General features: G+C 41.0%; 1 protein-coding gene across 3 annotated transcripts in view; it reads right to left on the bottom strand.

The window, feature by feature from the left end:
• Window positions 1–25,746, bottom strand: part of ZCCHC7 (zinc finger CCHC-type containing 7) — a 127,859-nt gene that overhangs the window by 39,757 nt on the left and 62,356 nt on the right. For all 3 annotated transcript variants that reach the window (XM_081176573.1, XM_081176575.1, XM_081176574.1), the window contains exons 3-5: window positions 12,707–12,750; window positions 8,639–8,761; window positions 3,186–3,356 (exon numbers count right to left, since the gene is read on the bottom strand). In XM_081176573.1, coding sequence (XP_081032699.1) covers window positions 3,186–3,356; window positions 8,639–8,761; window positions 12,707–12,750 — 338 coding nt within the window. The remainder of the gene's footprint in view (window positions 1–3,185; window positions 3,357–8,638; window positions 8,762–12,706; window positions 12,751–25,746) is intronic.

The following is a 25,746-nucleotide window of genomic DNA, read 5'->3' on the forward strand; positions in this document are numbered from 1 at the left end:
CACAGATCATCTTCAGGGTAAGCTTTATGAAACTATTTGGGAAAAGTGGGGCTAAAGCATTATTTAGAAACGGGTGTGAGGAAGAAATGAAAGGGCTTAGCCTATAATCTTCTAGAGAACTTCTGAAGCTAAGAGGGTTCAGACCTGCTTGATGCTTGGATGATAGTCAACTAGAAAGCCCATGTGTACTACTCTGAACTTTCGAAGAAAAGAGCAGAAGTAGTATTTCATATTTAAGAGCAGGAGGGTTAAAAAGAGTTCTAAATTTCCACAACAGAATTCTCAGTTCATCCACATCAAATTCACTCTGCTAGGATTTGTGTTTCGGACTACAACAACAACCACATTCCTCCAAATCCACTGCAACACACAAGAGCAGATGACAAAATAGTGATCAGAACAATTATCATGGGAATACACTGTGCTGGAAAAAAGAAAATAACAGAATGTCCGCACGGGGGGGGGGGGCGCGGAATATCTAAGTACACTGGATGAGATCCAAAGAACAAAGGGCAGAAGGAGAAAATGTATTGGTGCTATGGCAGTGTAGAACCACATCAGACACTAGGAGACACAGAGAATAAGGAAGATATAGGCTGTGGCAACTTGACCCTAGTGGGCTGTTAAAAGGTATGAATAAAGGGCTTGTGCCACTCTTCACAAGAGCCTGGATACATGGAAAAACTTATCTGTATTTAGGGTCACATTTTCCCATTCAGTATCCTGAGTGCAAGGGGCATTCTAATACCGGAAAGGTACTTTTGGTTCCAAGCCAATGAATGAAAACAGTGTAATATTCAAAATGTACACTAAAACTAGACCCCAATAATATTAAATCACTACTTTTTATAAATGGTATCTGTTTGAGGTTATTGATACCTCCATTCTAGTCTGGGAGGTGTTTCCAAAAAGTGCCAGGTCAAAAGAGCCTGCTTGAATCAGTGGTCCATTCTGTTCTCCTAGTGGCCAACCAGCTGCCTATGGGAAACAGGATCTGAGCCCCCAAGCAGGATCTGAGCACAACATTCTCCCCACTTGTAATTCCCAGCAACTGGCATTCAGAGGCATATTGCTTCCAACCACGTGAGCCAACTCCTACGGGCTAGGGTCCCTTCACCCCCCCCCCATTAAAATATTTGAGGGGGCCAAGCCCCCAAAGTTAATGAGCACTGCCATGCAAATGGGGTGTGTGAACTGTGTCTTATGATTGATTATGTGGGGTGAGGCTTACCTAGGTCCCCCCCCAATATTTTATTCAAGTTGGCAGCCCTGCCTCCAGCACAGGAGGTAGAAATGAATGAAAAAACTCCAAATACTTTAGTTATTTCAGTGCTGAAATAAATGGGACCTACTCCCAAATAAATATGGCAAGGAAGATACATTGCACTATCCTAGAAAGCATGCACTTGCCAGAAAATTGTGTGTGTGTTAGTCTCCACACAGAGGATTTTTTGGGCTCTTCAGAAATGGAAATTCTGACCTAGACAATTTTAGATTCTTCCTCAATATGTGAGCCTGATGTAGATTCCAACAGCCCAAGTGATGGACACCTCTATGCAAACATCATGCAGAAGTTTAAGATCATAAGAGGGCAGGTGTCAAGAATGACAACCAACATTTTCAGATTTGCATGAATTTTGCCTGTATAGTTTAAAAGCTATGTTGCGCTCAGGTCTTGCTTGCAAACTTCCTGCTGTTCCCTGGTTGGCTTCTGTGAGAATAGGATGCTGGACAAGACTGTTGAGCCAACAGGCTACTCTTTTGTTAAATAATTGCACAATAAACAGAAACTGCCCACAAAAATCATCTTGGAGCAATCAGAACTTCCCATATTTATGAAAAAAACCCAAGAGGCATCACACTTCCTACAACCAGACCTCCCACATTCTTGGGTATATCTAGCATATTTTAGACTACTCTTACAGACATCATTTCCATAGCATTGCTGTTAATATACTAAGTAGGTTCTGGTGTAGATAACTTAGCTGAGAAAGCTAAAAGATTGGATTCACACACAACATCTGCTCAGTTCCTCCCCAAGACAATTTCTCCCCATTTGACTTAATTGTAGTTAAGAATACTTCAGCACTAACATAAATGAACCTTGGTTAGAAAATTTATATACAGGCTGTGCACAATCATGCACACATGTTAGTCCTGACACTCTAGTGTGACTAAGTAACAGAACACAAGACAGAGAAGACAGGAGACTTTCTTATTAATTGATTGGCTCAAAAGGCTCAGGGAGCACTCCTCTGGTCCCCCTGCAAAGGTGAAAATTTGAACCAGGAATTTCCTAATTCTGTTCTCAGTCTCTTATTCACTATACTTAAGTAGAACTCGAGCTAGTTAGGGACAGTGGTACCTCGGGTTACATACGCTTCAGGTTACAGACTCCGCTAACCCAGAAATAGTGCTTCAGGTTAAGAACTTTGCTTCAGGATGAGAACAGAAATCATGCTTCAGTGGCGCGGCAGCAGCAGGAGGCCCCATTAGCTAAAGTGGTGCTTCAGGTTAATAACAGTTTCAGGTTAAGTATGGACCTCCGGAACGAATTAAGTACGTAACCTGAGGTACCACTGTACATGCAAGATCCTGTCATAATTAGACTTCATGCCTGTATCCATGGTGACCAAGTCCCCAGTCCCAAGCCTGTACAGCAAATTCAAAAATAGCAATTCCATCTTTAAAGTAATTTTAAAGATGTATATAATGATTTTAAAATGTATTGACATTCCAATGAATTTTATGACATTCATTTTTTATGGGAAAATGTTTACAAATGAACAAAACAAACAAGGAAAAAACATAATTCCACATCCTGTATAGTAAGGTATTGTTAAGTAAGTACAAAATTTGCTCAAAGTTTCAAAGAAATTCTCAAATGCAATCAACACAGAAAGAATATAAAAGAAGAATACAGACCTGCCAGATTTCAACGCTGCCAGATTTCATTTTTGCATTCTATTTTTATTACTTCATCATCAATCCAAACATTACGAAGATACAGAAAATATTAATTGTACACAGAAATCTGTGTGTGCCCAGAAATACCACCTACTAGACACAGTTCTATAAGTGGGAGATTAGGTGGTTGCCCCAACAAATTGTGACAAGCACAAGTGGTTCTGAAGAGAGAAACAGGGAAAGAAATATGGGGTAGCTTTGGTTAACTGTGTACTCACGTCTGCATAATGGCCTCTCATATCACAGCGGTTACAATGTTTTTTCCAGTACGTTCTCTCAAGGCACTCTCTCGAGTAGTGTCCAGGCAAACAACAATTTAAACAAAATCGTGCAGGACAGCTGTTTTGTAGGTGACCTCTTTCGGAACACAGACAACAAGGTGGAATTTTCTGTGGGAGAAATACAAAGACAGGAAATTCAAATGTCTGAAGCATCTGTAGAATTTAAATTAAGTAAAATGCACAAGGAAACTATGGCAAAATCACACTGAGAGCCAGAACGAACCATTATCACTTTGCTTAAGGCTTCCTACCTACATGATTTATTTAAATTTATACTATGCCATCCTGTGTTAGGTGCCTGAGGTAGCTAACAGTAATATATAAACACAATATAGAAGGAAACAATCATTAAAAGCCAAAAGCAGATAAACAACAAATAAATTTAAAACAGCAATAAATGAGAAATTATCAACCAAAACCCAAATTGTCTTAGCAGGCCAATATATCTCTATCTATCCATCTCTGTGTGAACACTTTTGTATGGCAATGGAAGCTCAATTCCCTGTGAACCAAGGTGCTGCCACCAAGAAGGCCCCCTTTCTCATATCTCTGCCAAACACATCTCAGAAGCTGGTGGAACATAGCAAAATGGTTTCTCTCAAACACATTAAGATTCAGACAGGCTCATATATGAGAAAATGGTATTTTATATAACCCAGTCCCATTTAGGGCTTTTAAAGGTCACAACCAGCCCTTTGAATTGTGCACCAAAATATACCAGTAGCTAGTGAAACTCTTAGAAGGCGGGGGGGGGGGGCATTCTCACAATAACTGGCCCTGTCAAAAACTTGATTGCAGCATTCTGTGGTACCAATGCTTCACCCAATTTGCCACCTTAAACGTTCAGGGCACACTGCTCACGCAATGTTGCTTATAAAACTCTAAAGCACCTGAAAATAAAATCAAAAGACATACATGCAGTATATACCTTCAACCACTAAAGTTTGTTGTTGTTTTTTTAAGTGCAGCACAATACAGCCAAATGCAGACAGAACTAAGTCACTGTTGTTGTTTTTAAAAGATCAGCAGCAGTGATGTGACTCTGAATATCTTCCTGGGAAGGATGTTTCAAATGTTAGGGCCACCACTGAGAAAGCCCTGTCTATAGTACCTGCTTGGGCAGGCTGACAAAGGCTAATCTATGTTTTAGCAAATGATTTTTAAAGGCTGGTTTTGAATTTTGGTGTTTTTCTTATGACTTATAAGGCAATGAACCAGAGCGGCACATGCTGCATCTTCAGTCTCTCAAAAGAAATGAAAATTGTTGTGTGCCATTAACACCAGCCAAGGTATTTTTTTTTATATGATATTTTATTAAGATTTTTTTTAAAGAAATACACAAAAACATACAGCAAATATAACAGAATACAAAACATAAAACCAGCAAAGAAAAAAGATAAAAAATACATATAAAAAGGAAAAGAAAAAGAGAACAAAACAACTAATTGAAAATTCTAGGTTTCTTAACCCTATTTCTTGACTTCCCCACACCACCCTTCCTTGTATCCCTATTTACCATCCAATTCAGCAAATCCCTATCCTCTTTCGAATCTCGATCCTATTAAAATATTTAAATAAATCTTGTTTCCAAACTTTCCCCCCAATTAAGTTCCTTATTGCATAGTCATAACTTATTCACTAATGCCATATTATTTTATATCTCACATCATTTTAACATTCATGGATTTTACAATGTTTCTGCAGGTAGTCTTTAAATTTCTTCCAGTCCTTTTCCACCACGTCTTCTCCCTGGTCACGGATTCTGCCAGTCATTTCTGCCATCTCCATATAGTCAATTACTTGCATCTGCCATTCTTCCAACACCAGCCAAGGTATTAAAGCCGTTTTCAAATGAGCCTGGCATTTACTGAAGTCATCAAGCCAGGACTTGCTCAATATCTGCCCACCTTCAGGGGTTAGGCAGCTAGGTACCAGAGAATGATGTTTTATGTGGTAGCACTCTGACTGCGGAATAGCAGCCACTCAAAAAACAATCCCTTTTTTCATTTTTATACCACGTTAAAATAGTTTCAGTCTGAAAGGGCTTTGATTGACAAACAAACTTGGGGGTAATTCTGTTTTTTTTTGTTTGTTAGCTTCTTATTAGTTTTAGTGTGCTTTTATTTCTTTAATCAGAATTATACATATTAGTCACCTTGTGATAAATGTGATACAAGCATGCATATTTTATATAAACAAATGTTTCCTAGCATTTTCAGAAAGTTTTCACAGACACCTGTTACATGCTCATTGCCTAGAAAGTGAAGCAAAGATCATGAAAACCAAGTGGCCGATAACTTTCCAGAGATGCTCCTCCCTGCTATTGCTCTTGATGGGAGTTCAGAGAAAGATGACCAGTCCTGGTATTTCCATGTGTGAACAACAGTTAACCAAAGAGGAAAGAAATAGTGCCTTCTCAGCAGCTTTAGATTCCAGTAATTATTCCTATTTCCAATGCCTCTGGTTAATGGGTTAGTTGCCCTCTTACCCATGCCCACAGTATAACTGGTTTTCCTGGTGGCTGGTATTTTCAAAGTCTTTTTCTCCCTTCATTCCTACTTCTCTGGTGCCTACACCGATCCTGTTGAATCTGTAGCCACAGTGCAATGATCTCTGTGCAAGCTCTCTATATGATGTGATTGTCTTAATGTTTGGCAGACAAATTTTCAACACACAAAGTGCAACCTGCAACTTTCCCTAAAATTTTTGCTCCCTTTTAACAAAATACACCAATTTTAACCATATTGTTTCTACTTCAAATATTTTAACAACAACTCTCCACAAACCTGGATCATCACGAAAACACACACACACGCACACACACACTGCAGCCAATAAAATACAAAGACTATAAAGAAATCTAAAACTAGCTCACAAATTGATGAAGATTTATCTAACTTAGGGTGAATCCACCAGTCTTGTGAGACCTGTCCTCAGTCACTCTCTCTCTCCAATTCCAGGTTAATTGTTGCATTACTGCGGTGGAATCTGTGGGGCTGCTCCAGAAGATCATATAGGAATCAGGTTTTGATTGAAACAGGTAGAGCAGATGACATCACCAGCCCTTTACCAATTGGCCAACAATTTGTTTCTGGGTTCAATTCAAGGTGCCGATTTTGACCTTTAAATCCCTAAACAGCTTGAACCAGAAAATAATTGATTCCCCTTATGTGAGCCTGCTCAAGCATCTGGTTCCACTGGAGGTGTGGCAGGTGGACATTAGAGATAAGGCCTTTGAAGTTGTGGTACCCCAAATCTGAAACTGACCCCTAAGAGAGGTGCTCCTGGCCTCATTGCTGCTCATCAAAAAAGCAAGCAGCAACCGGTTTTATTTCAGAAGGATTTTCAGAGACTCTGCATTTAGCAAGGATATTTGCTGGTGGTTTAAAATGGTTGCTGATACAGTGGTACCCCGCAAGACGAACGCCTCGCAAGACGGAAAACCCGCTAGACGAAAGGGTTTTCCGTTTTGGAGGCACTTCGCAAAACAAATTTCTCTATGGGCTTGCCTCGCAAGACGACAGCCCATAGGGAAATCTCCGGGACAGCGGGGAAGCGCAGCGCGTCTTCCCCACTGTCCTCGGACCTCCGCCCGCCGCGCGGCATCGGAACGAAGCTCCAATGCCGGGCGGCGGGGGGGGGACGCCTCCTCCCGCCGCGCGGCATTGGAACGAAGCTCCGATGCCGGGCGGCGGGGGGGGAGGAACGCCTCCTCCCGCCGCGCGGCATCGGAACGAAGCTCCGATGCCGGGCGGCGGGGGGGGAACGCCTCCTCCCGCCGCGCGGCATCGGAACGAAGCTCCGATGCCGGGCGGCGGGGGGGGGGAACGCCTCCTCCCGCAGCGCGGCATCGGAACGAAGCTCCGATGCCGGGCGGCGGGGGGGGAACGCCTCCTCCCGCCGCGCAGCATCGGAACGAAGCTCCGATGCCGGGCGGCGGGGGGGGAACGCCTCCTCCCGCCGCGCGGCATCGGAACGAAGCTCCGATGCTGCCGCGCGGCATCGGATGGCTTTCCTGAAGACTTGGGGTGGGAGGAGGGTTTTCCTTCCCACCGCCAACATTCAGAATGCTGTTCTGAATGTTTGCGGTGGGGAGGAAAAAACCTCCTCCCACGCAAGCCCCGGGAACAGAGGGAAAGCGCTGCGCGCCTTCCCCTCTGTTCCCGTACCTGTCCTGAAGGCTTGCGGTGCGGAGAAAAGCCCTTCTCCGCACCACCAGCCTGGCAAGCGGTTTCCCTAGGAACGCATTAATTGATTTTCAATGCATTCCTATGGGAAACCGTGCTTCGCAAGACGAAAAACTCGCAAGAAGAAAAAACTTGCGGAACCAATTAATTTCGTCTTGCGAGGCACCACTGTATGTTTTTTTTTAATACTTACAGTTTTTATGGTGGCCTTAATGATTGTAAGATACATTGATTATTTTATTAGAAAGGTCAGGTAAAAATACTAGAAATAAATAAATAAAACACTGGATAGCTGACTGCATGAAGCTTCCAGTTCAGTGTTTGCTGAGCTGAAATTGACCAGACAATCAGCACTGCCATCAGCCAAAGGTGGACAAAGAATGGTAGATACTTTTTAAAAGATTTTTCTCTGGTGATTTCACTTCCTAATTCAGCCAACATGGAACTTGTCTAATGGGGAATGGGCCAGGGGAACACTTTGTGTTCAAACTGATGATTCATTTAATGCAAACGAGAGCAAATATATGTACTAAAATATTAACTGTTGAAAATTTCTAAATTATCGCCGTTCATTGTCCCGTCACATACATATGGCATGATTCAATCTATTGTGAGCTCCATACCTGTGCAGAAAGATGATCTGCCTCCCTTCCCTACCCCCCCCCCATCTAGATGTCCATACAGACAGCACAAGGGGGCAATGGGAAGCCTATGAGGATTTTCTGCAAGTTGCTTGTGCAGAGCCAGCACGGTAGGTGGATATGGGAAGCATGCACCAATGTGGCACAAGGGAGAAACCAATTTACAATAAGCATATGGGAATCCTCTGCATGGGGAGCGTGCCCATAGTTTACTGCTAAATTCAGAAGCGGGGAGACACTGTCCTTGAACTATTTCCTCTGCCCGCCCCCCGCCCCCGCCAAGTAAATTCCTCTCACATAAGTGCAGACTGCCTTTTGAAACCACCCCACCCCCCAGTATAGGGTGCAAATTTCAAAAGAGTCCGCAACTATTGATTCCTGGGACAAAACTGTCTTCTCGACTGTCATGCGCGGAGGGAGGGAAATGATCATCTCCTCCTTCCCCCCTCTCAAAATGTCCCTTCAGAACAATTATTTCTTACCAGAGCTTTAAAAGTCTGAAAGCTGTCAACTGACAGAATAAATTGCTCTCTTCATAGACAAATCAGAATACTGTATTTACCTTTGGGGTAGGACAATTTTTTGATAAGTGACCTCGTTTATCACAATTTCTGCAAGTGACATTTTTGTCTGGCGTGTAGTATCTGTTGTTGTGCCGCACTGTAACATAGTTGCCAATCCGTGCCTAAAGAAATGAAAAGAAAATGCATTAGAAGTTTGCAGCTTATTGCCTTGCCATTCTAGACTTTTGTAGCTATTAAGGCTAGTAGGTGGAGTCAAAAATTCAGCTCTGCATTTGTATACTTGTTTAAACAAAAGTCATCTAAATCCCTGGTAAGCCTTTTACCCACTGGTAACTGTATAAGAAAGAAAGGGGGAAAAGCATTTTTAGAAGTTGGTACGTCTCTTTTTCCCGTAGTTAAGCCAACCTTTGTCATCATTGGTTCACAATAAAGAATTCTGCAAAATGCATCAAAAATAATTGCAAAAACAACTTGCCATGAATAAATTCATGGGATATATAATCTCTTGAAGCACTTTTATTCTATGGGTGAATGGGTAGATAAAAAAGAAACGAGAAAACATAGAGGAAACAGCAAAAACAAAAACCTTGACCTCACACATATTCTATAAATTCTTAGGTATGTGAGTATGAAAAAGAGAAAATGGAATTTTAAGGGGGGGGGGAGAACTTGGAATCAAGAGACTCTCAAAGCTTTCTCTTTCTTAATATTGCTGTTTTCCAAAGACCATCTGTGAAATGATTTTGCAGTGAGACACGGTCATTTCCTTATTTATTTGGCTGAATACAGTGCAGTCAATGGCAGTAATGGGCACCTACTGTCTTTCTAATACTGAAGACTACAGTTGATAGTGACCATGTTATTCAATTAGAGGAGCACATTCTGCGCCAGATATTTGTGGATAAAGCTAAAGGTCAAGTAAATGTGTGCACAGATGTAAAAGGCAGCCGCTGCGAGAGCTGATACGCAAGAGTAATAAGAAATCTAAGCGCAAGAACTGTAGAATATAAAAAACATAAGGAAGTATAATAGAGAGCAATCTCTGGAAAAGCAGTTGCTTGGGATAAAATTGCATAATTCTACTTTGACAGTTTTCTTTTCATAAAATCCTACTTGCCTCAATTTTTCTGGCTTTGGAATACTTAGCATTTTGCAGCGGTGACCAAGCCAAAAATGGTGACCAGCCACACAAGTAAAATATTTTCAATGATATTCAGTCCAGTTTTCCTTTCTTTTCCATTTGTATCTGCATGTTTGACGTTCCTTGTATTTTGTCTTAATTTTAAGAATTAATCAACTATCTTTTAAAAAATGACAAAAACTGATGCAAACATCCAATTGTTCACTGCCTCAACAATGGGTTCAGTCAGTTCAGAATCTATAGTTTATATGACCATGGCCAAACCACTTTTCTATATATTCACTAATTGCTTTCGAGAATCAGGTTCTTCAGAGCCAAATTTGTAAGATATGTGGCAGAAAAACAGAAGCAATGATTAGAACATTAGAGCTCTGCATCTAGTTCCAGTACAATTAAAAGTCAAATTTTGAGAAATCAAACTTGAAATTACATGTTAATTAGTTTTATCTAACCCTTTGATGCTGTAGCAAAAAAAGCTAATGCTATTCTAGGCTGCATCAATAGAAGTATGGTGTCAAGGGAAGGAATAGTCCTTCTCTATTCTGCCTTGATTAGACCACACCTGGAATACTGTGTCCAGTTTTGGGCACCACAGTTGAAGAAGGATATTGACAAATCAGAATGTGTACAGAGAAGGGCAACCAAGATGATAAAGAGTCTGGAAATCAAGCCTTTCAGGAATGGTTGCATATGTTTGTATATGTTTAGCTTGGAGATGCGAAGACTGAGAGGAGATAGGATAGCCATCTTCAAATATCTAAAGGGCTATCACATGTAAAATGGAACAAGCTTGTTTGCTCCTTCTCTGGAGGATAGGACCTGAGCCAATGCCTTCAAGTTACAAGAAATATGATTCTGACTAAACAACAGAAAAAACTTTCTGACGTTAAACAGGTCTTCAACAGTAGGATGGACTCCCTTGGAAGGTAGTGGACTCAGATTCCGTGGAGGGTTTTAAGCAGAGGTTGGGTGGCCATCTCATGGACGATCTAGCTGAGATTCCTGCATTGCGGCGGTTGCACTAGATGACCCTCAGGGTCCCTTTTGACTCTACAATTCTATGATTCTAAAAATAACATCTAAACGGAAGGGCTGGAGAGCCAGTGTGGTGTAGTGGTTAAGAGCAGTAGTCTCGTAATCTGGGGAACCGGGTTCGCGTCTCTGCTCCTCCACATGCAGCTGCTGTGTGACCTTGGGCCAGTCATACTTCTTTGAAGTCTCTCAGCCCCACTCACCTCACAGAGTGTTTGTTGTGGGGGAGGAAGGGAAAGGAGAATGTTAGCCGCTTTGAGACTCCTGAAGGGGAGTGAAAGGCGGGATATCAAATCCAAACTCTTCTTCTTCTTCTTCTTCTTCATACTGCAAACTTCTTCTAAAACAAATGTATACTTCACTGCACTGAGTGGTCTTCCTGAAATTCGGAAGGCAGTTTGTAACACCAAATTTGCTCAGCTCATAATGCTAAGCTATAATCCAACCCACAAATTCTTCTCCGGCTCAGACCGTAATTCAAGCTGGGTAACTCCCTCCTGTCTTGGTCTTCATCCACTACCCTCTTCCTGGTAACATCAAACATGATTAGAGATGACCTTTGAAATGCCTCCCTCTCTGGTGTTAGGATCCCTTGGAAATGTTATTTCTCAAGGACATCACAGTTGTAGCCAGGAATAAGGGGCAGGGTGGTTAGTGTTCTGGGACTCTCAGGAAAGGGGAGATATTTTAAGCTCCCAATGACATCTTCAACTCTCAGAGAAAAGCAAAAAGGTTTTTTTTGAGGGGGGGGGACAAAATTGGCTCAGGCCCAATTATGAACCAAGTCAGCCATTAGTCTGAAGTACTAATGAGCAAAACATTTTTTACATTTGGAAAGTCAAATACTGCTGCTAATGGAGTTGCGCAAAAGAAAAAATGTGTTGGCTTGTTAAGCTTCTACAGTGGTACCTCAGGTTACATACGCTTCAGGTTACAGACTCCACTAACCCAGAAATAGTGCTTCAGGTTAAGAACTTTGCTTCAGGATGAGAACAGAAATCGTGCTCCGGTGGCGCGGCGGCGGCAGGAGGCCCCATTAGTTAAAGTGGTGCTTCAGGTTAAGAACAGTTTCAGGTTAAGAACGGACCTGCGGAACGAATTAAGTACTTAACCCGAGGTACCACTGTATAAGCAAAGAAAAGTGTTCCTTGCATTGTTTCTAATTCTATATCAACCTTTATAGAAAGGTTGGCTATGATGTGACTCTAGTGATGTAGCTCCCACTTGGCCACCACCATCAGGACCACCAAGAACCATAAGCTATGATAGGAGGGAGTTTAGTTACATCAAGGCAGCTTTCAATGAAGAGGGAAAATCTATACACTTTTTCTCCCTATACAAATTTGACAGCTAACTCACAGAAAGCCACTTCAACTCCATTTGTGTAAGGTGAGGAGGCTGCTTTGTACCAAACCATCCCACTGAATATAATTCTTTATTAAGTTTTTAGTTCATATATTTCTTGGTTGTTTTATGTTTCCAGTTATTATGAGGATACATAAATTTATCACTGCAAACGTACCCATAGCTGTACTTTTCCAAAATACACTTTCTTGATTTACTGTATATTCTATAGTCAGTGAAAGGTATTATAGAATGGAATAAATGTTCACTTGAATGCCAAATCTTGATTAAAAAGAAAATAACTATATCTACTGACGAGCATTATCTTTTTCTTCCTCCTGTAATAATTGGTTGCTGGTTATCGTACTACAAATTATCATGGGAAATTGAATTTTTATTTCTTACAAAATGTAATGAAAACAACACAATTTATAAGACAATACACCCTGCATTTGTAAAAGCAACACATCTACACACATTAGACTATTTTAGTATGTCTTATACAGAGGGATTTAGAGAGGCACCCACACAGAGTTTGTTGGTCAGTCACAAGAACAGCCAAAGAATATGCAACATTTTATCAATTTACCTCTACGTCTTTATCACTGATGTTCCAGTCTGCTCCACCTTCTCCTGAAAAAGATATTTTAAAAACCATTAAAACTGATTTTCAAAAATATTTCTCATTTAAAAGTTGTAAATCTTATTTTTAAATGGCTGAAAAAAATGAACTTCAGTAGTGACACGCCCAAACTTTTAGTTTATACTTTTACCCACCTTGGGTGCTTGATCATATCAGGATCAGGATCTGCAACAATCTACCATGTGTAAATAATGGTGTGAAATTTGCAGTTTTCCCCCCCAATATGAGCATATTTGTTTTCTAAGGAACCCTGGGGCTCCTTGGATGCTACTGGAGATTTTCTAATAAAAAGAGCAGTAATAGTATACAAAGTCTCCTGAAACAGTTCCCCTACCACTACAGTCATCTTCTGCAATGTGTAGCTTCAAGGGAGAAGAGGCTCAGTTCGTGTGGGACAAGGGGAAGGCCCAACAGATTTTGAGGGGTATTTATTTATTTTATTTCCACAGTAGTTGCTTTATGAGTTTTATCATCTTTGGAGTGATTGGGCTGTTCAACACTTTTATTTTTATTTTTAACTATTGTTGTTAAGTAGCCTTTAGTATTTTAACAGGTGGGTTATAATTATACACACAGGTCCAGCCAGCACATCACATGAACAGAGTGCCCACTCTAGAAAATAATATCCAGTAATATGGAAAATTTGAAACTGACTGCTGCAGCATGTGCTCATTAATGCTGTAGTGATTGCTATTTCCTGCATGACTTGTACATTTTCATTTTACCGGTGAAAGACTGGTAAAAACATAGTTTGCTGTTCCTCCTTTTTTGCCCCATCTATGGACTGCCAATATCTTTATTAGTCCCAAACTTGCTTCTTCCCTCATTTACTATTTCATGGTTAGAAATTATAAGAACATCTAATATTATTATCAGGAAACTTTTGTTAAAAAAGAAGTATCTGCTTGATACTTCAAATAGCCACCAATAACAAAAATACCTTTTGTCCCACAAAGTTTTACAAATAATCACACAGTGGTTACAAATAATCACACAGTGCAAATGATATTACCCACAAAGAAATAGATGCCAAATCTTGTGTTGCCCCCAGATTCACTATTTGCTCATTTAAACAAATAACCAATGTAATCGTTACAGGGGCCCAGCTCTAGTTTTTCCCCCTTGTGAACCAACAATTTCACCGCACAAGAATCCACTAACTACTAGACAATAAGAAAAATATTTGCCCAATGACTTTTCAATCTGTTTAAAGAATTCTTGAATATCCTGTCCTGTAATACCAAACACTGCATATACTGAGCACAATTTTTCTTAGTGCATCTAATTACCACACCAATCTCAAAATTTGATCCATTGTGCCCTGGACAGATGTATGTGACAACAGTCTTCAGACACAGCTCCAAAGCCCTATTAGTGAGCAACATCCAGTATCTGACTGGCTCATTAAACTACATTTTCAATGGCCAACTGATGTCGGGAAAGGGAGAAATAAGAAATGCCTAATTCTCTGCATGCAATCCATCTCTGATTATCTGGATCCTGACAGCACAATTCCCTGGTTCCTGATAGCGAATTAATTCCTTAGTTTCTCTCTACTTGCAGTTGAGTTGGTATCAATCACACTATCTTTCCTTTCAGCTCCCATAAAGGCTTTTAGTTCAAGCCTAAACTTACAGATGTTTCTTCAATTGGATCAGATTTTTTTCTGAAGCATATCTATGTATATCATGTCTACCAAAGGGCAATTAATACCATATTGCTGCAATGAGCCATAAGCAACTTTTTTTGCAGTATGTGAATGTTGTATTTTAGGATACAATTTTATGACATTAATACAGCAAAGTAGAGGTGACCCCTTGGGTCAATACATATACATTATACTTGCCTTATTTTAAAAATAAGATTTTATTAAAAGACGAAAGAAAGAAAGAAAGAAAGAAAGAAAGAAAGAAAGAAAGAAAGAAAGAACAGAGTCCTCTCTCAAAAGTAGCTCTCAACCCCTGTCATCTACAAAAAGTGGTGGACCCTTCCTGGAAGATTTCCTTTCTACTCCCAGTCTCTAACCCTGGGAGATCTTCCCTTCCCTTCCTCTCACCTGGGTCCTTCCAGCAACCATCTACCACCTCCATGTGCATGACCTTTGGATCTCAATAATGGCCCAGAGCAGAGGACACCAAAGTAGAAAAGGGGGAAAAGAAAGAGCCTCCATCTGAACCACAGAAGTGGCCCACTCAACTTTTACCAGTGTGTTCTGCAGTGTGTGCAGCTGCAGCCAAACTTGGGATAAGATCACATATATAAGCAACCCTGAAGCAGCATGCTGGTGGTCATTGCACTCTACTGCCAGCTGCCAGGAGAGAGCGGAGTCCCTAAGATGGTTGGGTGGCACCTTGTACACCTCCTTCCGGCAACTGCTGCAGCCAAGCTGGTGCCAAACATATTGCTCTGCTTTCCTTTGAACCACATCAGCAAGGCTGGGGTTGTCGTTTGGGCAGTTAGTACCTCCATACACACCGCCCAGGCTTGTGTCCTGGGGAGGTGACTTCAGTGCTGCTAATGCAGCGATTTGACTTTATCCCCAAAGGCACACTCCATTGTCTCTCAAATGCCAACAATACTTGCCTTATTAACAGAACCAATCCAATGCCACAGTGAACTCTGTTCCTTCTAAAGCAGTCAACAAAGTTGCTTAATAACGATCTGTATGTATTACCCACTGAAGCAGCTAGGTGGATGTCAGTTACTGTAATGAATCCAACTTTTCCAGGTGGTGGTGAATGTGAATAGCTCGTGTTGCGTTAGGTTCATGTTGCGTCTTTTCAGCTCATGAACACGGCAAACCCGGAAGTGTATACTTCCAGGTTTCGCCGCGTGCAAACATGCAGAAGTGCTCTACCGCGCTCTGCGCGGAAGCACTGCTCTAGTTGCGGACTTTTCGGGGTGCGAATGGCACCTTGGAATGGATTGTGTCCACAACTAGAGGTACCACTGTACCTCAATAAGAGTTATATGTAAGATACATATGTGACTTTTTATGGAACCAACATGGCAATGATTCTATATATTCAAGTAATTAGTCCAATAAAACTTAATAGTATGTAAACAGTACAATGGAACAAAGTTGATATCTCTTTCTCAGCCAACACTTCACTTTCCACACACACAAAGGCTCTTTCCATCATCTAGTGGAGGAATCCCACTGTTGAAAGAATTAAAGAGGAGACTATTGCCAGTTCCACCTCTCACATCATTACACTGGGTTCCCCAACCTGGTCAGTACAGATTCTGGGACGGCACATAAAGAGCTGCAGGGGGAAAGGGGAACTAACAAATCTCACCTTCCACTAGTGGCAGCACAATCTGAATCCAAGGTCCCATCTGTACTCTACATTGAAAGCACATTTCATACCAGTCATGACTTCCCCCAAAGAATCCTGAGGATTATAGCTTGTTAAGGGTGCTGAGAATTGTTAGGAGTCCCCTATTCTCCTCAAAGAGCTACAATTTCCAGCATGGTGTAACACTCAGTGTCTCTTCCCAGGGAACTCTGAGAATTGTTCCCAGATTCTTGATGAAACCATGACTGTTTAAAGTGGTATAAAGTGGTATAAAGTGGCTGATTTAAATACATAGTGCAGATGGGGTCCAAGTCAATTTCTTTCAACATTTTGTCATATAGTGTTTTTATCGTCTTTTTTCTGAATTTATTCCAATTTGCTTACATTTTCCTTTAAGTGTGTTAATCTAAATCAGAGATGTGGCACAGGATGGAAAGGTGCTATTTTTTGCTATTTGGATATCATACTTCTATCAAACATTTTAAAAGGAAGCATCAAGTAATATAATAGTTTTGTTAGTAAAATACTAGCTAGCTTTTAAAAAACAATAGCAGCAGTTCACACACTACTGAAAAAATGTTCAGTTTATTATTAATCATGGCCTTCTCAGCACGGCCATTCAGTTATTCAAGATTTCATGATCTGCATTTTATTTTGTAACTCCGTTTGATCTTTCTTGGAATTAATTTTGTGGCTTACAGGCCAGTTCTCTAAACTACCAAGTTCATTCCAATCCAAAACCCTATCCTCCAAAGCATTTACAATCAAATTTTACTAGTTTACTTATGAGAATGTCATGTGGAACTGTGTCAAAAGCACTGCTAAATTTGATTATGCTGAAGATTATATCTACTGCATTCCCTTTATCCACTAAACCACTTATCTTATGAAAGACGGAGATTAGTCTGAACTGGCATGTATTTCTAAAATTTGCACTATGTACTAAGCAATCACCTCTGAATTTTCTTCCAGGCACATCTTACAGAGCAAAAACCAAATTCCTTTGTGGGATTTCAACAGGGTAAAAGATTTATTGGCCTAATGGAAAGATTCTTCATAGAGCTACCCTCTTATACTACCTCCACACCACAAAGCATGGTACAGATAGCATGCCAAGAGTTCATGCTTGGAAAATGGCTACAATTATTGCAATTCCTTCATGCGTCTGCATACTAAATGTGCTTGCAGATATTATATTTGCATTAATTCTTGAATATGCACATTATCAGCCATCTATGATCTCTAAAAACCATGGGGCGATTTTTAATAATGTTTTGCATTACCATGAGGTGGCTTTTACAACGATGCCCCAGAAGCATGTACATGAAAATATTTAGTTGGAATGTGTGGCTTATGCAAAATTGTCAAAGATGGGTGTGAGATTTGGGTCCTGTATGAGCTGTTCTGAACAAGTTGCTTAGTTGACACTTTCTGACAAACTGTGTTTAATTATAAAGTCACACAATTACAAAAGCCTAGTTTTGTGTACAAAGGGCGAGTTGCCTTTCTTATATATTTCTATGAGTGTGAAATGGACACTAGAATCTGCAAAGTGATTATAAGGAAGCCAAGGATGATCATTATTCTTAGCTAATTATCCGGGGGACGGGGGGAGCACAAATCTTTTGTAAAGTATGTGAATTAGATAAAACAGGACTACTCTACATCACCCGAGAATCAAAACAAACATGTAGTTAATTGTAAAACTGCAGTAAGATCTCCAGTTACCTATTCTGTACTGTTTATTGACAAAAGAGAACATCTGGCTTATAATGCCTTTTGTCTTTTTGTGTATACTGGAACAGCATTCAACCAGACATTATTCCGTAATCAAACTATTAGGGAATCACCACATTTATGGCAAATTGAGGATGAATAAATTGCCAGCAGGATCAAGGTGGAACACTACAGAAACAATAGATGATGCTCAGGATAAATCATTCAGTCGCTCTGAGATGATGGAATGACTTCTGGATAAAACTGAAATCAATTTTTTATCATGAAGGCACTCCAAACCCCTGTACACACTTAAAGGGATTTCTTACTATTGTCCTGGTGAGTGAGAAGATCATTTATTATAAAAGATGAAACCCGTTGATGGAATGGATTATTTGTCAGTATCCCATAAAAGCGGAAGAACTCTGAAGAGATCCATAAACTTCCCCCAAGGAATTATTTGAAGCAGTTTTTGACAGATCCATTCTAACGAAGCAACAGACCTCCTTCCCACAGCAAACATACCATATCACTGTGCTTATCTGACATAACTGACCACACTACAAATTCTTCTTTTATCTTGATACACCGCTGTACTTTTATGTAATCCTTAGTTGACGAAACCTACCATGTCGCTATCATGAAAAACACAATCCAAAGGGGGGAAAGGAAATGTGCTTCCCATTTTAATGTTGATTCAATAGCTATTAATTTGGGGTTTTTTTTGTTTTTTTATTTAAAAAGCGATAAAAAAATTAACTGCCATCTAAACACTAAATCAGTTTAAGCCATCGGTAACCCTTGGAGTAGGCTGTCACCTGAAGAGTAGTTTGACAGCTAGAAGCTATGACATGAATTTATAATCTTGAAGCCTCTGTCCTTTTGGTGGCCGTGGCGAGTTAATGCTAGACTTTAAGGAGATCTATAAAACAAGAGTTAAAATTGTTTAATCCAAATGAAGATGTGTGCTTTTATATTTCAAGCAGTCTGTTTCAAATACAGAAACAAACAAACAAGCAAACTTGTCATGTACTGGAACCCGCCCCTCCCCATTTTCATATATAGGCCTTTATGTATTTTGCTGTTTTCTACTCATTTATCATTTCTATTGTGCCCTTTCCACTTCATTATCTTCTCCAGAGTGCCAAATAATCTGTTGGAACTATAATATATATGGGGGGGAATTGTTTTCACCCAAACCACATATATTTTAACTTTACTGCATTCTAGAAAGTGTACACAATTTACAAAAAATCAAAACACATGCAATAGCTCACTGTACACATTTCTGTTTCCAACTGCTTCATATTTTCTCTTTATAACATTACACTCTGCATCATTTCAGTTGATTCATTGTTAGTAATGCTAATTCTCAATTGTCAATGGTTCTTGATTTTTTCAAAGCTGAGTGCAACATTTAGAGTACAAACTAGGTCTCTCTCTCTCTCTCTCTCTCTCTCTCGTTTGGTGGGTACAAGTATGAGGACCACAGGAACAGTTAAATTCAGGGCATGGTTGGTCTACCACACAGTCGGGGGAATTCTTTAAATAGAGCCTGTCACTCTCTTTGCCCATCAATGGGATTTCCTTCTCAAACTGCTGATTCGTTCAGGTACACAACAGAGGAAATTTCAGTTAACCTTTGTTTCACCCCAGGGAAAAATCTGTCTGAGAAGTATAAAATGAATAATTAAAAAAAAATAAGTAGCCAAGCTTCAATGTTATTTTTTTTCCAGAGTTCACAGCAAACTCAACCCCCCCTCCAAACATTTCAGCCCCACTGGAGAATAAATGATATAATACGCAATTCAGTATTCCAGTTGTATACCTTTTGTTTGAAACTGAAAAGCCCAACCAAAACAAAACTATCTCTTTTTTTGAACAAGAACCTTTCCTACAAACCCTTCACCTTGTGGTTATTCTTTGTGATCAAGATGGGAGAATAGCGTTTTTGAACATAAAATCCACTGGCTGTTCTAAGAGAGAGAGAGAGAGAGAGAGAGAGAGAGAGAGAGAGAGAGAGAGAGAGAGAGAGACCGAGACCACCTGGTGGGTGCAGGAGCCCCATTACTGAACATGGGGACTTAGGTTCTGTGAACTCAAAAGTAGCAGCAATTTTGCAGAATGTGCCAGCAAGCTGCTGGAGCAGAGGACTGGCCTAAACCTGTCAAGGCCACTACTGGATATTCCTGTGGCTAGTGAAATTGCTTGAAGACAGACTTAGGATTGGGGTGGGAGGAGAATAGGGAGCTGTCTTCACCTAATTTCCTTTTAAATAAAAAAAAGCTCCTCTTCCCAACAAAAAATTAGGTAGAGGCCAAACCTCCACTTAATTCTCCACCCATAATCCAAAATCTGCCCTCAAGCAATTCCACAAGTCACATTAATTTTTACTAACACCAAGCTGATAGACTATAGCACATCTATTTTTATTATTTAATAATGGAAGCAGCTTTCAACCTGAACTATATAAGATTGTCTAGGCCAGTGTTTCCCAAACGTTTTTGGGCAACGGCACACCTGCTTACCGGAAAAAAATCTCGCGGCACACCACCATTAAAGCCCCGCCCCGTGACGTCAGCGCGCAGCGTCACGCCGGGAGGGACGCACAAAAGTGAACGTTTTTTCCCTCCCCCTTGCCGGGGTGGGAGGAGGCAGCAGAGCGAGGGCAGCTGAGGCGGCGGCGGCAGCTGAGGCGGCGGCGGCTGCGATAGCGGGCGGAGGAGGAGCCGTCGCCGGGAGTTGCTGCTGCTGCTGTTGCTGCTGCTGCCTGGACATGCCGGCCTCCTCCTCCTCCGCTGTCTCGCGCTCCTCCCTTTTGCGCGCGCTGCCCCGCCGCTCGGCACCACCACAGCGGAGCCGCCCCGGCTCGACACGGATCCTCGCCGCCGCCGCCTCTCGCCGCCGCCTCTCGCCCGCCTCCCTCCCACGGCACACCAGCCGGTGTCTCACGGCACACTAGTGTGCCGCGGAACACCGGTTGGGAAACACTGGTCTAGGCACACAGTTTAATGTCCATCTCAGATGGGTGGTCCGGGTTACAACAGTAGCTAAGAATACCATGCAGGTGTTCCAAATACACTATCTAGAGCATCTGGTTATATCATGTGCTGGGAATTCACCAGGGATTCTGTTAATTTATTGAATATCCTGCTGCCTAACAGATTCCTAGGTTAAACCAAGAATCTGGTCTTGACGACTCCCAATTTACTAGCACTAGCAGACTTCAGAAAGGCCACTTGGTCAGAAGACAGCTAAAACAATAATATGCCTATGCCAGAATAATTATGGGTAGCGTTCAATTTAGTGCTAAAGAGATGGTTCCACCAGTAAAATCATTTCTACTTGCCCAACAAAACTATCTCCCTTTGCCTCCCCACCACCACTTTTCAGGGGGTTCTTCTAAACCTCCATAGTGGATATGGGGGAAGTGCTGGGGGCTCATGGGGGAGGAGAGAAGAGAAGTCCTGCTACACAAACAGGAGTCCTTGTACAAGTTTCCACTAACAACAGATTTGGGTAGTTGAATATGGCCATATAGGTTTAACATACAATGCAGGTTACAGGCTGAATTAGTGATTCTAAAAATGGCTGTGATACAGATGATTCAAATGTGGGGTGTGCTGCTATGTGACCTTTGTCATGACCAAACCATTATCCAATAGGGGTGCAGTTTCTTGAAGCTCGAAGAGCTGATAAAGATGGTCTGCCATTTGAGATTCACGGAACCAATCACTTTTCAGAACTCTTGAAAATGTATCCATTGGCGGTAACAACTAAGGAGCTGGTAGTATGGGTGAATCTCTTGATCTGATAGGTCCTGAGGATCCTCTTTCACAATTTCATTAATGGTGCAACCATAGTTTAGAGAGATACTGATCCTGGGAGAGAGAGGGCAGATTACCGTTACTGTAACAAAAGGGGCACACACAAACTTGAACTAATGAATCCAACTGACTGTACCACCTGTTTCCTTATACAGTGGTAACTCTGGTTACGAACTTAATTCGTTCCGGAGGTCCGTTCTTAAGCTGAAACCGTTCTTATCCTGAGGCGTGCTTTTGCTAATGGGGCCTCTGGCGCATGATTTCTGTTCGCATCCTGGGGCAAACTTTGCAACCAGGAGCAGCTACTTCCGGGTTAGCAGAGCTCGTAACCTGAAGCATTCGTAACCAGAAGCATTCATAACCAGAGGTACCACTGTAGGGATGAGGAAATTAGAACACAGTAAATGTTCATGCAACGATACTCACTTCTGAGCACAATTAAAGGTGCTAGTCCTGATCTAACACCCTTGTAGAGTCGTGCTGCAGAAGATTCATATTATTACATTCATATTCCCACTGTTCCTCCAAAACAAGCACTATCCCTAAGCTTTCAAAAATACACATGTAATATATAGTCTTATGTATTATAGTCCCTAGGTGCAAGCCCATCTCACTAGCTTATAGTGCCAAACCTGCTTATCTTAGAAAGGGTCACTCCTCATATTAAAATCAGCTGGATAAGCCCTGTTGTTCTCATTTCAAAAACTCAGAATACAGTTTATGAACAGCTCAGCAGCATGTAAAGTGAATCACTAGCTCTTTCTCCCATATCTGTCCTGCCTCTACCTACCCTTAGGATGGGTTCCTGCATTAGGAACCCTTAGGATGGGTTCCTGCATTAGCTGGCTGTCAAGACTACAAATGCTGACACCTCCAGTCTGTTGCACTATTACAGAGCCTAACTGGAATAATATAAATAACAGGAACAATTTCTTTATCATCAATGGAACAAAGAAAAATTGAAGCATATGTACTTTGGATTTTCAATAGGCTTGAATTTTTCTTTAAATTGCTCACTAATTCTCCCTATGCAGGCTGTTGTGACTTGGAAAAGGGCACTTATTTGTGTAGCTCAGCCATTTCTTTGCCTCTTTCCCCCTCCTTTATGGTCGGCATCAAAAAATAGAGACCTTCTTAGAAAAGGAATCAGGTTATTTCTTCCATCCCTCCTTGGGTTTACTTTCTACAGACAGAAAACCTTGTTTCTGGCTTGCCTGCAAAGCAATTTTTCATCTAATAGTTAGATTCCAGCCACAGAATGCAAAAGGAAAGGCAGCGCAGATTATGTCTCCCAAGAAGGGGTTCTCAACTTGTAGAGAGCCTCGCACAACTGCTTTTGAAAGCAAGTCTAAAATGCGTATTTGAGCTTGTGTTATCTTGTGCCATGCTTTAAAGTAACTTGTTCACTACTTTTCAGGACATAAAGCTGTCAAAATATTACATAAGCTGAAAGAATACATTTTTTAAACCCAGGGCACCATACTATGCTTAACATTTCACTTCCATCTCCAGGAAAATTATGACAATTTTTAAGTGCACCACACAACTCAGATAGTTTCTCAACTGCATAGCTATCTTAGAGGTCTTTCACAATTTATGACAACGGCAAGTAATCCGCTACTATTCAAATCCTTATTCAAAAGTGTGCATCGAAAGTGCACTTTCCCCTTTATTTTAAATTCAAATTGTAAAATTGTTTGTTGCATTCCTCAGAGTAAAACTATCAAACTACAGCTATGAAAATCTGTAGATGGCTGCCGCTCTCTTCCATACAAAAAGAGCAAGACAATAGCTGCTTCTTTTCAATATGTCCAAGAGTAAAAAGCGAGGGAGGGGGAAGGAATGGTAAATCATGACCACCACCTTTGCATTTTGCAAGATGCAAAAAGGGGCAGTTCAGCAAGTTTAGCCAACCAGCTGAGACTTCCCTATAGAAGGGAATGCTTGGGAGCTTCAGGGATCTTTTGGGCTCTGTGGCTCGTTTTAGTTTGCATTAGGAGCTAAAACTGCCCCTGGCCAGCTGGAAGAATTGGAAGCTTGCACAGCTTGGCAGGAAGCCATCTTTGCTTGCTCCCCCACTCCCCTGGGCTGCACTAAGCACAACTTGGTTACATTTGAGTACTAAAACTGCTATTCTAGGGTGCATCTTATCTAGTCATATCATTCCCCACGCATATGGTGAACTGATTGACACCATTAATTAATGACCTTAGCATATATTTGCTTACAGTTAAGAGTGTGAGATCTGGGACCAGGAGACTTTGGTTTTAAAAAAGAATAGTACTGAACCAAAGCACTGTCTTTCAATTTATCATATGTATATTTTAATCTTCTCTGTTTTCAGATGCTTTTGGGTAGTGATACACAATTTTGCCCATCTTTTTTTTAAAAAAAAACAGCTTCTGCACCGATGCATTAAGATTAAATCCTCATAAATGTATTTCCCTAATTTATTGTTGCAACTTGCATTGGGCTGAAAACTTGATATGCTATTAAAAATACGTAGTTTTTTGGAAGGTAACTTCGCTCAAATTAAGCAGTAAAATAATTTTCCATTTGTCCGACTCCTTGATGTAAAATAAATCAAAAGCTTATGTAAGATAATACCGCTTACATATGAACATCCAGATGCCAAGAGACCCAAAGCAATTCTCAGTTTAACGTTTTCAAAGGCACAGACTAGTGATCACACGATACTGGTGATACTCTCTAGTTACCCTTGGCAACCCTTCTCAACTGTAACGATGCTCTGCCCCTACAATAGCTCACTGGGCAGCTTTCTCTTCACTTAGCTGAATGCTTTGGGACCATCTGCGTCGGTAAGCATAAAAGGCCAGCCTGCCTGTGGGCCCGTCACTCTGAACACCACCTCTCTGACCCTGATTAAATACAACTTTCAATCCTTTTTGTCCTCCCTGTTGACTTCTCCTATTAAGGGAGCCCTTTGACAAAGAAAGCGGAAGAGTGGACTAACTGCCCCCAAGAAAGGTGATGTCTGATACTGCTCAACACAAGGATTAGCAAGCCAATACATAACAAAAGCAAGTTTGGGGGGAGGGGGAGGAAAGGAAAAAATGGTTTTAGCCAGGTCTTTTGACTAATTCAGTGCGTACACAATTCAACAAATAGCTATACAAGAGGGATGCTTTTTTGGGTGGGGGGATGGGGAGAACTATTACAGAATAACAATAATTTGGGGACATGCATTTAACCAAGCAATGTAAGGCCATGGCACTGGTAAGAACAAAGCAGCATTTTTCTTTAAAAAAAAAGAAAAAGAAGCATCTTTTTTGCAGGAATAAATTTGGTTAAAGAAAACACAGTGCAAACATGGTAATCCTAAACTCTTTAGATGGACCGAAAGTTTCAGTGGAATTAATGGAACTTACTTCCAAATAACTAGATTGGACTTACTTTCAAATAGCTAGATAGGGCTGGGATGCAAGAAATACCTGTAAAACTATGGTCAGAATCCAGAGTACTACTTCAGTTCAGAGAGGCAGCTTGGGTTACAATGGAGTTGACTTTTTCCCCTCCTTGACCAGCTGACTCCTATGCCACATCACAAGCTGATTTTGAAATTCTACTCAGTTTTAACTCTACTGTGTCTGCCCTGTGGCACTGAGTGAGTATGTGGGATCTTCTTCCCCCAAAACTGCTCCAGGGGGAATCCCTGGATTTAGGAGGTGTGCAGGAGGAGAACATTCTGTTCCACAAGCAGAAATCCTTGCACTGGCAGAATGGCTGCCTTAGCTCTACATTGGATTACACCCAAAGTCTCCTTAGGCTCACAAAATTAGTTTCACAGCTCTTTGGATAATATCTTGTATTATTAAAATTAATTTATAAAATAGAAAGGCTCAAAGTGAAAAAAGTTAACAGAATGAATTTAAGCTATTTAATTAGTAAATAAATAAATGTTAAACTCTATTTAAGTTACTATTACTTCTCTTAAAGTTGGAAAGCTTTGCAGAGCTCTGATGATCCCCAAAAGGTGAACTGCTTAGTTAATTAGGCAGCTATCCTTTCACATGCTTGTACAGTGGTGCCTTGCAAGACGAAATTAATTCGTTCCGCGAGTTTTGCCGTATTGCGATTTTTTTCGTCTTGCGAAGCATGGTGTCGGGAAAGTTTTGGAAAAGCT

The sequence above is a fragment of the Podarcis bocagei genome (assembly GCF_964188305.1).
Source record: "Podarcis bocagei genome assembly, chromosome: 17".
Lineage (NCBI taxonomy): Eukaryota > Metazoa > Chordata > Lepidosauria > Squamata > Lacertidae > Podarcis > Podarcis bocagei.